Below are 18,319 nucleotides of genomic sequence, written 5' to 3'. Positions count from 1 at the left end.
GATACCAACCCTAAATCAGCAGATTTAAGAAGCCCAGCAAGTGCCAAACATATTTAAAAAAGAAATCCATACCTAAAGACATTATCTCAAAGACAAAAAGCTTGTAAAAGAAGCCAAAAACCAATACCAAACGCACTGCTGTTGAGTTGTCTCTGATTCATAGTGACCCCATAGGGTTTCTGAGGCTGCAAATCTTTATGGAAGCAGACTGCCACCTCTTTCTCCCATGGAGCAGCTAGTGGGCTCGAACTGCCAACCTTTCAGTTAGCAGCTGGATGCTTTAACCACTGTGCCACCATGGCTCTTATAAAGGAAGCCAGTGGGTGGTGGATACATTCCCTTCAAACTGTGAGGCTCAGAGATGACCTCTCTACAGCAACAATGGCAGTCTGAAGGCAGTGAAATATTACCTTGAAGTGTTGAAAAAAAAATTTCAAACCTATAATTTGTCATCCAAGGAAAATATTTTTTAAAAATGATGTTAAAAAGTATATTTTTAGAAAATCAAGATCAGATAATTCACTAAAGATAATTCTAAATTATATACTTTAGGCAAAAGAAAAGTAATCACAGATGTAATTATATCTTCTATAATGAAGATGGAATAAATAAACTAGCATACGTCTGAGTAAATCTAAAAAAAACAGTGCAGGTATAAAACTATACTAATGTCTAATAGGTTAAAAAAAACAAGAGTGATGTATGTCAAGATGGGAGCAGATGGGGCAAAGTTTGCTAAGATTCCTGCATTGTCTAGGAGGATGGTAAAAATATTGATGAACTTTTTTGGTAACTTAGGTATGCATATTGCAAGCTTTAAGATAACCAATAAAATAATAGAAACAGAGTAATTAATTTCCCAACTAGTAGCAGGAAAAGAGTTGGAATAATAAAGTAATTCACCAGTCTAAAAGAAGATGATAAGAGTAAAAAGAAAACAAACCAAACGGAAAACAAAAAATAAGACAGTACATTTGTACCACAATATATCAGTAGTTACAATAAATATAAATGATTAAAATGCTAAGCATTCTGAGTAAAAGAAAAAGATGGGCAGACTCTATTAAAAATTAGACTCTAACCTTAGGCTCTGTAAAACAGTTACGTGTAAAATATAAGAATACGGGAAGTACAAGAGTAAAAGGATGGAAAAATATAACATTCAAATACTAACTAAATGAATGTCGGGGTAACAATATTAATATCAGGCAAAATAGACATCTGAATAATAAAGTATTATTAGAAATAAGGTAATTCACCAGCAACATATAGCAGCTTTGCATTTGTATGTATGTATTTAATAACATAGCCTCAAAATATATAAAAGTAGAGAGAACGATAGGAAGACATTTAAAAAAATAAATACCTACTGCTTAGAAGAAGTGCAACCAAAATGCTCCTTGGAACCAAGGATGGTGAGACTACATCTCACATACTTTGGACATGTTATCGGGAGCGATCAGTCCCTGGGGAAGGACATCATGCTTGGTAAAGTAGAGGGTCAGCGAAAAAAAACACCCTCAATGAGATGGATTGACACAGTGGCTGCAACAATGAGCTCAAGTGTAACGATTGTGAGGATTGTGCAGGACCAGGCCGTGTTTTGTTCTGTTGTACACAGTGTCGCTATGAGTTGAAACCAACTCGACGGCACCTAACTCCAACAACAACAACCTTATTAGAAGATTTGTAGCACACTTTTCCAAGTGAATCCAAGTGGAATAAATAGGCAAAACATACAAACAAAAAACAGTCAACAAAGATATTATTAGACTTAACCCAGTAGATCAACATACCCCAAACTGATGGAGGGCAAATATTGATTATATAGTGGACCATAAAGTGTTTTATCAACAAATTTCAGAGAATTTCAAACTTAAAATTTTTCCCTGACTACAATTAAGCAACAAATCAAAAGCAAAGAGTTAAACAAATATCACCCATATGTGTAAAAATGAAGAAACACTTGTCTACCAGATCTTTATACTGTGTGGCTCACGGGTGCCCAGGTTCAGCCTGCCCGCTATACCCCCAATGCACCTTCTTTTGTTCTCCGTCTTGGTCATTGACACTTGTTATTCCCTCCATTTCCTAAGCATCATTTGTTGTCTCACTGACATTGCTTTAGTCCAGGCCTTTACCAAAGAGGACATCATTTTCTCTGAAACCAGTCTCTTCCTTCTCTGATTTATGTTCCTCATACCTGCCACAATATTCTTTCTAAAAGGTAAATGTGATTACGCTAATCCTTTATTTAAATTTTTAAAAGAATCCCCAATACCAACAGGATAAAATCCAAACCCATAACATGACATGCAAGTATCTTTGAATGGAGTCTCCTTCTTTCTTCTTATCTTTATTTCCTCCCAACACCTTGTATACACTTTATGCACCAGCTATGCTGATCCATTTGCATTCCTCTGACCATCCCGGCCTCTCTAGCTTCTCCTTGCTTCTGCCAGTGATACTCCTTCCATGTGGAATGCCTTCTCTTACTGCTTACTCATCTGACTTTTTCCTATGTATGCTGAAAGACACAACTTTCCTTGGGATGACTTGCCTTGTCAATCCTGGTGGTGTTATTCACTACTTGCTACCCTACAAAAGTTTTTTATACTTCAGTTTTATAACTATTTAAATGCCTACCTTCCATGTTAGACCATAAACTATATGCAGGCAGGATTTTTAAATTATGATTGTGTTTTTGTTCTTAGGACTTATAGAGTAAGTGCTCAAAGCATGGTAATCCTAAAACTTTTCAGTATCTTGCAGGAAGAACCTATGGGTAGAGTTGTGCGGGTTTTATACTGCACAACTCAAGAGGGTGTTACTCACATCTAAGCAACATGGAATCACGTTGCCCAGTGTAATCCTAAGTGGTCACACAAAATGGCCCTGATTCAACAAATTACATTGTTATTTATTATGATGGTCAGGAATCATTAAGCAAAGGATTATATTTTGTATACTCTAAGTTGAGTACACAATGAGGGAAGAGTATAACATCTTTTGGAAGTCTTACCATCAAAAACAAAATGGTTAGGTAACTAATGAAGCAAGTTTTAATTATAAGAAAAAAGTATCGCAGTTATGCCAGCTAAAGAAGCCATTTTAATGGTTTAAAAAACACCTCTACTGTGTTATCTGTGCAGTTTGCTTAAGGTTTACGAACGATTATTAGAACTTGCAAATAATTTCAGAATAAATTTAGATAAATGTGTTTACCTATTTTATTAATAATGAGTACCCATGAGCCCAAGGACTGAACCTAACATGAGAATAATCAGGAGACATGGACACGAATCAACCCCATTATCTGCTTCAAAATCTCACAACTAGTTTGGAGATCTGACCTTGACTCTGCATTTCATTTCCAGAACATCACTTGGCTGCTGACACTGTAAACCAAACTTTCATTTTTTTTTTTTTTCTGGGAAGAAGTTAGAAAGAAAAATTAAAGTCAGCGAGTTTCACCTGTAAATGTTTTCTAAAGCAATGAAGTTCATTGACTTCCCACTCAGAACATTACATTTTCCAAGCCAAGCTGAAATTTCTAGACCTGAATACGTTCTCCTCCACCCACTTCTTTCCTGCTGCTGGTTGTGTTCTTAAAAATAGCGTCTTACAGAGATAATAGCCACTGGTTTATGGCAAACCACATTCTTTATCTGTTTTAATATCTCTGTTTTACAGATCCTCCTGCTGTGGAACCAGCATTCTTGGAAATCCGACAAGGGCAGGACCGCAGCGTTACCATGAGCTGCCGGGTGCTGAGAGCCTATCCAATCAGGGTACTGACCTACGAGTGGCGTTTGGGCAATAAACTATTACGGACGGGTCAGTTTGACTCTCAGGAATACACAGAGTACCCGGTGAAGAGTCTTTCCAATGAAAACTATGGGGTTTATAATTGTAGCATCATAAACGAAGCCGGAGCCGGGCGATGCAGCTTTCTTGTTACAGGTAGGATTCCAAATATTTTGCCCTTTTTTGTTTATTTATTTATCTTAAGACTAAGCTATCTTTGCTGTTGTTGTGTGCCTTTGAGTCAATTTGGTCTTATAGTGACCTGTCTTAGTTATCTAGTGTTGCTATAACAGAAATGCCACAGATGGATGGCTTTAATAAGCAGAAATTTATTCTCTTGCAGTCTAGGAGGATAGAAGTCCTAATTCAAGGTGCCAGCTCCGGGGGAAGGCTTTCTTTCTCTGTCAGCCCTGGGGGAAGGTCCTTGTCATCAATCTTCTCCTGATCTAGTAGTGCAGGGACCCTGGGTGCAAAATCATGTTCCCCTCCTCATTCTTCATCCTTCATGGCATGAGGTCCCCATATCTCTCTGCTTGCTTCTCTCTTTTATGTCTCAAAAGAGATTGACTCAAGATACAACCTAGTCCTGTAGATTGAGTCCTGCCTTATTAACGTTAACTGCCTCTAATCCTGCCTTCTTAACATCATAGAGGTGGAATTTACAACACATAGGAAATTTGCATCAGATGACAGAATGGTGGACAATCACACAATACTGGGAATCATGGCCTGCTGAGTTGACAGATGTTTTGGGGGGACACAATTCAATTCATAACATGACCTGATAGGACAGAGTAGAACTGCCCCATAGGCTTTCCAAGGCTGTAACATTTAGGGAGCAAATTCTGCCACAGATTGTCACATCTTTCTCGGCAGAGTGGTTGGTGGGTTTGAACCGCCAACTTCTGGTTAACAGCACAGCACTTAACCACTGTGCCACCAGGGCTCATGTAAATATAAAAATTAAAACATTTTACAAATCCATAGCATGTACCATAAGTAGCCTTATTGCTCTCATTGGAACAGCTACTTGTTTATTTTCAAGGCAAACCTATTTTAGTAGTTAAGATAATTTATGTGCCTAGAAAATTAGATAGAAATTTGTTTGAATTCAAGCAGGGTTGGTAATGAGTTTGATTGTTTTGGGTATTTCAATAACAAAGCAGTGAATACTGGTGGTAACCAGCTTTATTTAGATCAATTTGCAAATATTAATATAACTTTTTTTTTTTTTTCTGCAAGTCTAAAATCCCTTGTGAACAGATGCCTGCCCTGGTTTTCTTAATAACAAAAATAGTGTTCTTTTTTTTTTTTCCCTTGTTCTATTTATTCACATGTTAATTCATTCTTTTTATGTGTGTGCTTTAGGTGAAGATTTACAGAGCAGATTAGTTTCTGATTCAGTAGTATATACACAGGTTGTTCCTTGACATTTGTTGCAGTCTCCACGATGTGTCAGCACTCTCCCTATTACCACCCTGAGTTCCCCATTTCCATTTGTCCAGTTTTCCTGCCCCTTCCTGCCTTCTCATCTTTGCTTTTGAGCGTACGTTGCCCTTTTGGTCTCATATAGATGATTGTTCTAAGGAGGACTTTTCTCTTGTGGGTTATCATTTATAGGGCTATTATTTGGCTGAAAGGTGATCTCTGGGAAGGCTTCAGTTCCAAGTTAAAAGCATATCTAAGGGCAATAGTCTCAGGGGTTCCTTCAGTCTCTTTCAGGCCAGTAAATATGGTCCTATTTATTTATTTAAATGATATATTAATATTGGTTCATTAATTATAATAAACGTACCATACTAAGACAAGATGTTAACAATTGGGGAAATTGGATGTAGGTATATGGAAACCCTCTGTACTATCTTTGCAACTCTTCTGTAAACCTGAAACTTCTAAAATTAATTTTTTGATGACTAGTTTGCAGAGTATAATACACAGATCTTAAGTGAACAGTACAACAAGTTTTGATAAATGTATGTAACCAACATCCCTATAAAGATATGCAACTATCCCAATACCCCAGAAAGTTCCTTTCCCCAGTCTTAGACAGCCCTGCCACCAAGGCAGCCATTGTTCTTATTACTACCTCCATAGTTTGGGTTTATCTTTTCTAGAACTTCACACAAATGGAATTATATGTACTTTTTTTTTTTTTTGGTCTGGCTTTCATGTGTTTTTTTGTTCAACATAATGTTTTTGAGATTCACTGACATGTTTGTGTTTATTAGTTGTTCATTCTTTTTTATTGTTTAGCATTCTGTTGATTTACTCAATGTAATTTATCAATTCTTTCCATTCTGTGACTATGGTAATGTTAATATTTACACTTTTTCAAGTCTTTTTGTAGATAAATGTTTTCATTTCTGTCAGGTAATACCTGAGAGTGAAATTGTTGGGTCATAGGGTAAATGTAAGCTTAATTTTTTGAGAAATTGCTAAACAGTTTTTTGAAGTGATTATCTTATTTTACAAGGAGCCCTGATGGCACAATGGTTAAGCACTCAGCTGCTAACAAAAATATTGGCAGTTTGAACCCACCAGTAGCTTCTCAGGAGAAAAGACCTGACAATCTTCTCCCATAATGATTACAGCCTTGGAAACCCTATGGAGCAGTTCCACTTCGCCCCACAGGGTCGCCATGAGTTGGAATCGACTCAACGGCACACAACAACATATCATTTTACATTCCTACCTTTTATATTAATTTGAATTTTTTTCTGCATTTTCTTTCCCACTTTAACAGGGACGTTCTGTTTCTATCTTGGCCAGAGTGGTCTCTCTTGGTAGCTGGGCACCATCTAGTTCTTCTGGTTTCAGCTAATGGAGACTGTGGTTCCTTTGGTCCATTAATCCTTTGGATTAATTGTTTCCTTGAGCCTTTGGTATTCTTCACTCTCCTTTGCTCCAGATGGAAAGAGATCAGTAGTTGTATCTTAGATAGCTGCTCACAAGCTTTTAAGACCCCAGATGCTACTTGCCATAGTAGGATGTAGAACATTGTCTTTATGAACTGTATTAAGCCAATTGACCTAGATGTCCTTCGAGACTTTGGTTGTTAGCCCTCAAACCCAGTAACTCAATCCCTGGAGGTGTTTGGCTATGTCTAGGATGCTTCCATGACTGTGCCCCCTGTGTGCTCTAATATATATAGATATATATATATATGAATATATGTGCAGCACATACAAATATGTATGTAGAAATATCCATAGCCAAACCTATATATGCGTGTGGGTGTACTCCCATATGCCCCTCACACCTATTCAGCATGTATATCTACCTATTATCCACTCATAAATTATTGTTTTTTGTTACTGTTGCAGGATTGTGTATTTTATAGTATTTACCGTTGTTGCCTTTTGTTCTTGTATACCTCTCAGTGTCTTCCCTTGCCTTGGTTATGTTATGCTGACTTCCCCCATATTGTGTCCTGCGTTTCCCTTCACCAAAGTTAACATGTGTCTACTCACTAGTTAGTGATTTTCTGTCTCCCTGCCTCCCATTCCTGGGAACATCAAAAAATGTTTCTTTTTGTGTGTAAACGTTTTCTTGACTATAATAGTTGTCTCATACAATGTTTGCCTTTTGTAATTGACTTATTTCACTCAGCATAATGTCCTCCAGATTCATATATGTTGTGAGATGTTTTGCAGATTCGTCATTATTCTTTATTATTGTGGAGTATTCCATGGCGTGTACATACCAGTTTGTTTATCCATTTATCCTTTGATAGGCACTTAAGTTTGTTTCCATCTTTATGATATTGTGAATAATGCTACAGTGAACATGGGTGTGCATATGTCTATTTGTGTCACAGCTCTTCTTTCTCTAGGATATATACCTAGGAGTGGGATTGCTGGATCATATGATATTTTTATTTCTAACTCTTTAAGGAAGCACTGTACTGTTTTCCATAATGGTTGTACCATTTTACGTTCACAGCAGCAGTGTATGAGAGCTCTAGTTTCTCCAAAAATTCACCAGCATTTGTTGTTTTCTGGTGTTTTGTTTTGTTTTGTTTTGTTTGATCAGTAGAATTATTGCCAGGGTGAGATGGTATCTCATTGTAATTTTGATTCGCATCTCTCTAATGGCTAATGATTGCGAGCATTCCTTTGTGTGGTTTTTAGCTGTTTGGATGTCATTTTTGGTGAAGTGTCTGTCATTCATGCATTCTTAATGTATTGTGAATCACAATTTTGTCCATGGCTTTTTTTTTTTTTTTTTTTACCATAGATCCGTAAGTGTTTTAATATAAAGCAACAAAATTGTTGTATCTGGCACATAATAAACCAGGGGAGAAATATCAATACATTTATTGTCATTATCCTTAAAAGGTACCCTCTGTATTTAGTCTTGGCTGCTTCTTTAAACTATGTTTATAATCTACATGCTCAGGAAAATGTGTGTTATTTTGAGCTAGAGCTTAGGGCTACATTAAAAAGAAATACTTTGCATTGTCATTTTGTTCTAAGTAAAGTTGTAAGAGTTGGAACGTTTATGGTAGTAAACGAAGAAACTGGGCATTAAGTATTATCTAAAAAGAAATCATAGAAATGTTGATTAAAATGTGTCAGACTTAATTAAACCATGTTCATTAGTAATATAAATTCTTAGTTATAAGTTCTTACTTAAAAAGGACTCTATAAATATATATTGCCTTGAGCCACTCTTCTTCCTGCAATACGATATTAGGTAGCTAAAGTATAATTGACTCACCAAAGGATATGAAGATGTCTGCTCTTCTGGTGCTCTCCACCTTTTGGCTTCACAGTATCTTTTATTAAGGTTCAGTTTAGTTTAAGGCTTTTCTACTTTGATTCTTAAACTATTAAAACAAAGCCAAAAGATCCTTAGAGAACACTACTTATATGACAATCTAACTGCTAATTGCTATCCCTAAAAATATTTACAAGGGAAATAAAACCTAGTTTATTTTTCCATCATGGTGATTTTATGTCTTTTTATATGTTATTGACCCAAAAGTGCTAAGAATCCTTCAAAGACAACTATTTTTCACATATTGATATAAAGATAGCAACTTACTTTCATTCATTAACCCTCCAAAACAAAAATGTTCCATAAAGTTAACTGAGGAATATAATATCCCTTTCTTCAACTTTTTTGGCCTCATTCACTTTCTAATTTTCTTCAGACACATGTTTTTAACTTCAGGTTAGTTTAGTCCATGCTGTCTCTGCAAGATTTCCATTTTCTCTGTATTTGTGTGATTCAAATCCTATTCTTTGAACTAGAAGACAAACTGAGACCAGAGGAAACACTGCGCTCCATTCTACCACTCCAAATCCGTGGGGTGCAGCAAGTAGATTTTGATAGCTGCAGAAAAGAATAACCTACTATGGGTTGCCTGATAGAGGGAGAGGAAATAACCCCATGCATTAATTTGTTCCCCGTTTGTACTTTTCAGTCTTCAGACCAGCCTCATTGTTTCAAGAAATCCACCTACAATCTAAAATGTTTTGAAGAAGAAAAGAGAAAATGATTGAATTACGTATACAGTATAATCCATGGAAATTATATATATTAATGCTTCCATAGAATCAGATGTCTGATTCTATGAACTTCGAAAGGCCATTTAGTTCCTCTACTAAAACATACCAGAATTAGTATTTCTTGTAATTTCCCTCAGAATCCAAAGCCCTTTGAAGCTATACAGAAGAGAGCCGGGGACTAGAATATAGGCAAGGATGCATATATGCTTTATGCCTATATTTTTTACCCACAAAATGGGCCTTTGAAGACAATTCTGTTTATTTTCTGAGACGCAAATTAACTTAGAAAATTTAAACATTTTTATTTCTACGATTATTCTACCAAAATCAATACCACTGTTGCACTCACCATGAATGTTATGTAGTATACTGAAAATAGACTGGATCTCACTGCACATCAAAATGTACATAATTGAACTAAAAGGCAATGGTTGTCCTCACATCCATATTTATCTTAGCACCCAGCAGAGATGAAATCTCAGACCTATTTTCTCCCTTTATTCCATGTGTGTATAATGTGTGTAGGAGTAAGAGTGAGGGAGAGTAAGACTGTGTTTACTGAGAAGTCAGTAGGAATGTGATAGTATTTTCCTCCCAAGGTAGAAAGAGAGTAAGCAAAGGTATTTGAGGAACGGTGCTCAGCCTAGATTGTAGTGTACTATATATTCTGGAGATTACTAAATATAATACTACAAAATACTATGCATTTGCATTTATTCTATTTGCTAATATTTTTGTGGTTTTTCTGTGGTTTAAGTAAGCTTTGTGTAAACACCATTTATAGTGTTTTTCTGTGCAATGATTTTTCTGAATTCTAAACATAAATGAGGCATATTGCTTTACTAGAACCAACCTCTCTGTAAATTTGAAATTCCACCTGTTTATCTAGATGTATTTATGTACCAATGCATAGATGTAAATATTTATATACTTTATTCTGTACTACTATAGCAAAAAAAAAAAAATTTTTGTTTTTTTTATTTTACTATAGCAGAGAACTCACCTGGTACATGGACCACTTTATCACAGGTTCAGAATAGCCCAATATTCAACTTTAAAAATGTATGTATACTTACAAACTACAAAACATCCAGGCACATTCATTTAATCATTTAACAGATAAACTAAATAACATGCTAGGTTAGATCTTCGCACAGGACTTGATTTGTAAAAGGAACTCAGTAATCTGGAATGATTGACTAGATAGAAAAATGGACAAGTGAGTGAATGATTGAACGAAAGATAACTTGCTTGAAATTATTTTTTAAAAAGGGCAAAGGGGTGAATGCAGAGAGGGTGAATGAGTAGTTCAAGCTGAATTAGAACCATATATCATGTAGTGGGCTGAATGGTGACCCCCAAAAAAGAGATGTCCACGTCCTAATCCCTGGAACCTATGAATATTACCTTGTATGACAGAAGAATAAACATTACTTTATATGGCAAAAGATGTAATTGTATTAAGGATCTTGAAAGGACGAGCTTAGCAGGGTGGGCCATAAACATGATCACATGTATCCTTATAAGAACAAGGCAGAGGGAGTTTTGATAGAAAAGAAAAAAAGGCATTGTGACAAAGAGGGGCAGAAATTGGCACAATGAGGCCACAAGTCAACGAGCATCCAGAGCCACAGATGCTGAGAGAGGCAAGGAGCAGATTCTCCCCTAGAGACTTCAGAGGGATTGGGGCCCTGCTGACAACTTCATTTCAGACTTCTGATCTCTAGAACTGGGAGAGAATGAAATAACAGCTCTAGGAAACTAATCCATGTTAAAAGTCACTAATTCAAAAGCACCCATCTGTTTAAAATACTGCAATTTGAATAGAATTGCTTTACTCCTATCTTCAACTTTGTCACCATAAGCTGGCTCAACCCCTAAGCCATCGGAGCAGCTTCTGCTTTCAACTCAACAAAGTTTTAAGTAGCAGTTTCTTTTACCTCCTGAAGAGCTAATTGGGCTGAACTGGAGCTGCCAGAGGTAGAGGCGTGAAGAACTGCAACCTGGGATGTGCCACCAGCCTCCTGCATTGGTAGCTTATGTTGGTTTAAGTTGTCCCTTGACAAAGACCCCCAGAAGGGATGCTTCAACTTTGAAATATTATGCCTTTACACCACATAGTGGAGACAAGATGAGTGCAGCAGCTTGATTACATAAGAAACTTGACTAGAGAGAATCTGTTGGCAGATTCTGTCAGCAGTGCCAGGAATTGATAAATACGCATTTTTACTTGTTCCTGAGCGTGGAGATCAGCACTGATTTATAAAGTTTCAATTTATTATGGCTTTCAAATTTTTCTAATTAATATTCCCAAATATTTAGTAATTAGATGTTAATTCTAAGGGATTTCACTTATATTCCCACTAACCATTCTTTCTTCATATTTCTTGCCTTTAACAAATATGTTTATGACAAAGTGTTTCTATTGAACTGTTTATGAGTGTCAGGAGATGCGGCTTCTTGTTAACAAGTTTGACAAGGAAATAAATAGTGTGAAAAAGGGAGTATTTTTCTGTTTAGCTCTTTTGGTTCATCACTTAAATAAGATACACAAACTATCCTGTGACGATAAAAGCATGGATATTCATTACAGTAGATTCTAGATCAAAGAAAGTAAGAATGAGATAAAATGGCAATCAATATTCCCTATCTCATCCCGTTCCTGTGGAGTTGATTCTGACTCATAGCAACCCTGTAGGACAGAGTAGAACTGCCCCATAGGGTTCCCAAGGAGTGGCTGGTCGATTCGAACTGCCAACCTTTTGGTTACCAGCCGAGCTCTTAAGCAGTATGCCACCAGGGCTCCAAAACCCAGGAAATTAAAGTACTAACATTTTGGTCCCTGAAAATTCATGTCCTTCTCATGTACAAAACAAATTCATTCTATTAATCTTCCCCCTATTCCAGCATCAACTCTAAGTTCAAAATCTCATCCTCTGAATTTATCTTAATCGGGTATGGAGTGACATTCCTAATGAAAGGTCCTTGCCAGTCAGTAACACAAGAAAAGTAATTAAAAAGCATAAACATTAGAAAGGAAGTCATAAAACTACTTCTATTTATAGAGCCTGTTGTTGTGTTTATAGAAAATCCTATGGAATCTACAAGAAAACGTCCTTGAATTAATAAGGTGGTTTAGCAATGGCATAGGATACAGAGGCAGTATAAAATATCAATTATTTTTCTGTATAATAGCTACAAATAATTTACATTTAAAGGACATAATTTCCAGTGGCATCAAAATGTGAGATATTTAAATATAAATTGAATAAAACATGTGCAAGACATATACACTGAAAATGAAAAAATATTGCTGAGGGAAAAGGCGAGAAGACCTAACTATATGGAGAGTTATGCCATGTTCATAAATTGGAAAAATCAATATTGTTTTGATGTTTATTCTCTCCAAATTGAACTACATATTCAATCCAGTGCCAGTTTTTTTTTGTTTTTTTTTTTTTGTAGATTTTGCAAAGTTTATTCTATAATTTTTATGGAAAACTAAGACCCCATGGTAGTTAAACCTATGTGGAAAAAAAGAACAAAGTGGGAGGACTTACAGTACCTGATTTAAAGGCTTAATATAAAATACTATAATCAACACAGCATGGTTTTTAGGTAAAAAATAAACGTATAGATAAATGGGACAGAAGAGAGAATTCAAAAACAATCCTCACATATATATAGGGTCAACTGAGTTTTTACAAAGGTGTGAATATAATCCACTGAGGAAACGTTAGTCTTTTGAATAAATTGTTCCAGAATAGCTGGGTATCCATATGGAAAAAAAAATAATAATAACCTAAACAATACTTCACATTACCCACGTAATTAATTTAAAATTGATTGTCAATCCAAATATAAAAGCTAAAACTATATAATTGTAGATGAAATCATAGGAGTAAATCTATGCAAAGTACAAAAAACACCAATCATAAAAATAATATATTAGACTTTATTAAAACTGAAATCATCTGTTCTTCAAAAGAAATGACGAAGAGATGAAAAAGACAAGACACAGATCGGAAGACAGTGTTTGCAATGCAAGTGTCTGACGAAGGACTTGTATCTAGATTATGTAAAGAATCTTTACTACTGGATAATAAGATAACCAGTTCAAGAAAAAATTGTCAAGACTTGAACAGACATTTCACAAAAGAATATACAATTGGCCAATAGTACTGCATAGTGTATGGTCCATTTACATGAAGTTCCTGAAAGGCAAAACTAACTTTAGTGGTAGAAATTGGATTGTTGTTTGCCTGGGGCTGAGGGTGAAGGTAATAGATTGCAGAGGGGCAGGAGGTAACTTCCTTAAGTGATGAAAATGCCCTATGTCTTGATTGGGGTGGTGATTACATAGTAGTAAAGGTAGTCCCCGACTTTCGATATATTGGAGTTATGATGAACCCTGCTTAGGACAGTCTTTTTTTGTTGTTGTTCATCTTATCGTTAGTAACATGTACTACATACAATGTTGCAGCGTGTAATTTTCTGATGTTATCATCCTTATGCCGACCCCCAAAGACAAATAAAGATTGATTTATAAAGATACTGATAATAAAAGGCAGTAATAATGAAAACTAAAAAAAAAAAAAAAAAATGAGGAATTCAACTTACGTCAGAATCAACTTACAATGGAGTCATCGGGACAGAACCCCACTGTAAGTCAGGGGCTACCTGTATTCCAAAAACTCACCAAAATCTATGCTTAAAGTGTATGCATTTTTTTTTTGTACAAATTATACCTCAACAAAATATCACTGAATAAATGCATGATGTTGGCCACATAACATAAGCTTGAGAATAGAAAGTGTTTCACGATATGCATAGCATTTGTTGTAGGTAATATTAACATTCATATGATTTTTTTTCTCTCCAAGTTGATCTATATATTGTTTCAAATATATGCAAGGTAATTGTTTTAAAAGTGTTATTCCTCAAGAATTGTTTATTCCTTTTTATTCCCAGCTAACTTCCAAAATACTTCCTGTAGTTGGGAACACTAAACAATTATTCTTCACAGTATTTCCCCTCCCGTAATAATCGCTATCTTTTTCCTGTTAATTGTATCCCTTGCTATCAGAGGCAGTGACTGTTACAGTATGAATATAGAATAACCTAATACATTGGTACCAAAGGCCATGTATACAAGTTAAATCAGGAGATATGAATCAAGTTTTGGAGTCTAACCATTTTGTTAGCAGAAATTGTTACTGCTGGATAGAATAAAGGAAAGACAGAGCTATCAGCATAACCAGCTATGCCACTGGATTCCAAAACTATTTCTCACAGCTGTTTCATACTATCTTGAAGTCTTCATTATATACAATTCGTAGAGGATAAGAAACAGCCTGAAGTCTTAAATGGTTTTGCCTGAGAGAAAAGAATCTTTATCATGTTCACTGACTACAGAGAGGAATAAAACAAAGAAACCTGAAAATGGAAATGCACACGTATGAATACGTGTTTCGTATTTTTTCTCTTTAGAGTCTGCTTAAAAAAAAAAAAAAACGGTGCCGTCGAGTTGATTCCGACTCATAGCGACCCTACAGGACAGAGTAGAACCACCCCATAGAGTTTCCAAGGAGCTCCTGGCAGATTCGAACTGCCGACCCACTGATTGGCAGCCGTAGCACTTAACCACTCTGCCACCAGGGTTTCCAGATTCTGCTTAGTACTTAGTAATTTGGATTTTTCAGCAGCTATTAAATGATTTTTTTTTTTTTTTGTTAAATGATAACAGAACCAATCTGTGAGGAAAAAAAAATCAAACTTTTTAGTTCAGTAGAATCAAAGTCTCTCAAACCTCCAAGTGTCTATTTAAGCACCTGGCCTCTGTCCATCACCCTGAAGGAATGATTAATGAATGAGAACAGTCCAGAACTTGTTCCAGGGACATGCCAGAAACCAGACGTAAAGTGGTCAGGAGAGAGAGAGGTTCCACAGATGACTGCCCACAACCTGACCCGTCCTCTTTCTTTTCTCCAGGGAGATTTTTGTCATGGGGCTGTAAGAGGAGGAAGTCAGTGGAGCTTTGCTTTCTGTACATTCTTTTCAGGTTTCAAATGGGAGATATAGCTTGAGTCTTATAATTTGAGTTTACTTACATGAACATTACTTACAAAATCTCCATCTCTCATTATTCTAATGATCTTTGTCTATTTTTAAAGAACTCATCAAAATGACAGTTACAAGAAGCCTCAGGATCTAACTGCAGGCAGATACCTGCTTTGCAGCCAGATCCAGTCCAGTGCTTCTTAACAGTGTGATAAGAGCAATTGTTTGTGCTCTAATCTTTTTCTTGTTCCAGGAGTCATATTCATGAATCTTTTAGTTATTCTTAGAGAGTCACAGCAATGCAATTTTCAAAAACTAGTTTCCTTTATTCCCATCTAAATCCGCTTTATTAACTCAAGTTATATGTTTTGGAGAAAATAAATGTTCCTGGAAGATAAACAGCATACCTTCTGGGCTTCTCTCCAACTCACTTGAACACCTCTTGCTCCCTGCCTAAATGATATTCAGCACATTCATATTCAGCGGTGGACCACCTCCATTTGCAGCAGCAGGAGCATTTGCCAAGAAGTTAATGTGGTCTATAAGTACGCCATTGGACATTCAGTTCCCTCAGCCCAAGAGCCGCTGGGTCAGTTCAGCCATCTGTTCCCCCTCCATGCACACATGCCAACCAATAATCCTTTAAATGAATACAAGGCTTTTAGATATTCTGCTATTAGGTTTCTAGGGAATGTATAACTTTAGGGAAAACTGACTATATTTGTTTGCATCTTACTGCATATTCATTAACCTGACTTAAATGTTTAATATATGTAGTTCTTATTCCAGAGATTTAGTCAGTCAATCCTTTTCTTATTTTTGTAACTTGATCATTCTTTCAGATAATGATATAATAGGGCAAGTCTGGCTGAATCCTGGGAATAAAATTGCAGTTTAGGTTTCTGTACCTATAGGGGGCAGAGGAGGTAAGCCGGATCTTTTTCAAATTAGTGGAACTAACATATTATCAGGAAATTTAATTGACTTGACGGCACTGGGTACTGGGATTCAGTGCCTGTGAGTGCAGTAGAAAAAAAAAATGAAAAAGTGCCCATTTCTGTAAGCATATGTGGCCCCTATGTCAGAGTGTGCTTGGTGGCAAGGGGGATAGAGCCTGAATTCAGCCCCACTCGTGCCTTCAGTCAGGCGCACTTGGCAAGTGGACAATATCCAGAGGCATTGGATGTTAGAGGAAAAAGGGCTTTGGACAGCCTGGGGTTCAAAAGTGGATTTGCTACTTGATAAGCACGTGTCTTAATTATGGAGTGCTGCTGTAACAGAAATACCACAATTGGATAGCTTCAACAAACAGTAGTTTATTCTCTCACAGTCTAGTAGGCGTACAACTCCAAATTCAGGGCATCAGCTCCAGGGGAAGGCTTTCTCTGTTGGCTCTGGAGGAAGGTCCTTCTCATCAGTCTTCCCTTGGTCTAGGAGCATCTCAGCACAAGAACTTCAGGTCCAAAAAATGCACTCTGCTCCTGGTGCTGTTTTCTTGGTAGTATGAAATCCCCCTGTCTCTCTGCTCACTGCTCTGTTTTATATCTCAAAAGAGATTGGCTTAAGACACTATCTAATCTTGTAGATCTCATCAATATAACTGCCACTAATCCATCACTTTACATCATATCGACAGGATTTACAACACAGGGAAATCACATCAGATGACAAAATGGTAGACAATCATACAATACTGGGAATCGTGACCTAGCCAAGTTGACAGATATTTTGGGGGGACACAATTCAATCCATGACAGCACCTTTTCCTCTTCCTCTTTATACAAGTCTCTCTCTTTCCCATTAATGATCAACCATCTTTAATCTTTGAGGAACTCTCCAGATTATTTTTCTTTAGAACGTGTGGTTGTTTTACACCTAACTTTTACTTAGCTATTTCCAAGGAAAACATCAGTGGGATTATATCTTTTATTTCCAAACTTTCTTTATATTTCTAGCAATTTCCTATTTACATGCCAAATATGTAAGCTAATTGTTTCATCAAATTCAAATCATTCTTTTAAGTTTTTGGATCAAATTCCAAACTAAATTTTGAAAAATCCCAAACCTATTTTGAAAAAAGCTTAACTCTTGTATTATTCATATTTTGCATAATTTTTGGCAAAGTACATTCAGGATTTTAAAAGGCTTATTTATTTGAGATGAAATCTTATATTTATTATTTAATAAATACAAACACAAACATTTATTTTATATTGCCTAAGAGGATTATGTATATTTAGTGCGTAAGCCAATAAGTAATTTGTATAAATATTTTGTTTCCTAAACATGATGCCAAAAAGGGGAATATTGCTACATTAAAATTTAAAGAAAATAAATGTGAATTTATTAAATTTTACAAATTTAGTTTTAAAATTGCTTCAGTTTTCTATGCTTGTTAACAATTAAAAATATCACCAACTTATGGAAATCTTCCTAAAGACGTTTATTTTACCTTTTTAGGGGGAGGGAGGTGGGGGCTGTGAAGATTAATATTTATTGAACACTTACTATTTGCCCAGTGCAACGGTAAACCAAAACCAAGCCCAAACCCATTGCCGTCGAGTCAATGCTGACTCATAGCAACCCTACAGGACAGGGTAGAACTGCCCCATAGAGTTTTCAAGGAGCACCTGGTGGATTTGAACTGCCGACCTTTTGGTTAGTAGCTGGACTCTTAACCACTATGCCTCCAGGGTTCCAGTGCTATGATAGGTATTTTATATTATTTTATCAATTCACTTATTAAGAATAATTTATATAGTTTGACCCATTTGTATCTCCAGTGATACCTTTTTTACTCAGTCAACTTCGGAAAATAGTTGTCCTTTTATTGAGAACCCCCCCCCAAAAAAAACCCCGAATGCAAGGGTCTTTACCAGAAAAGAAATTAATTTACCACACGTTAGTATTTTTTTTACTGATTACACTGTATTCATTAA

General features: G+C 36.1%; 1 protein-coding gene across 1 annotated transcript in view; it reads left to right on the top strand.

Moving 5' to 3' along the window:
- Nucleotides 1-18,319, top strand: part of MDGA2 (MAM domain containing glycosylphosphatidylinositol anchor 2) — a 536,185-nt gene that overhangs the window by 390,145 nt on the left and 127,721 nt on the right. Inside the window, exon 8 of the mRNA XM_003408516.3 lies at nt 3,694-3,963. Within this exon, the coding sequence (XP_003408564.2) occupies nt 3,694-3,963 (270 nt within the window). The remainder of the gene's footprint in view (nt 1-3,693; nt 3,964-18,319) is intronic.

Source organism: Loxodonta africana, chromosome 10 (assembly GCF_030014295.1).
Source record: "Loxodonta africana isolate mLoxAfr1 chromosome 10, mLoxAfr1.hap2, whole genome shotgun sequence".
Taxonomy (NCBI): Eukaryota; Metazoa; Chordata; class Mammalia; order Proboscidea; family Elephantidae; genus Loxodonta; species Loxodonta africana.
This window is presented reverse-complemented; position numbering and strand designations above follow the sequence as displayed.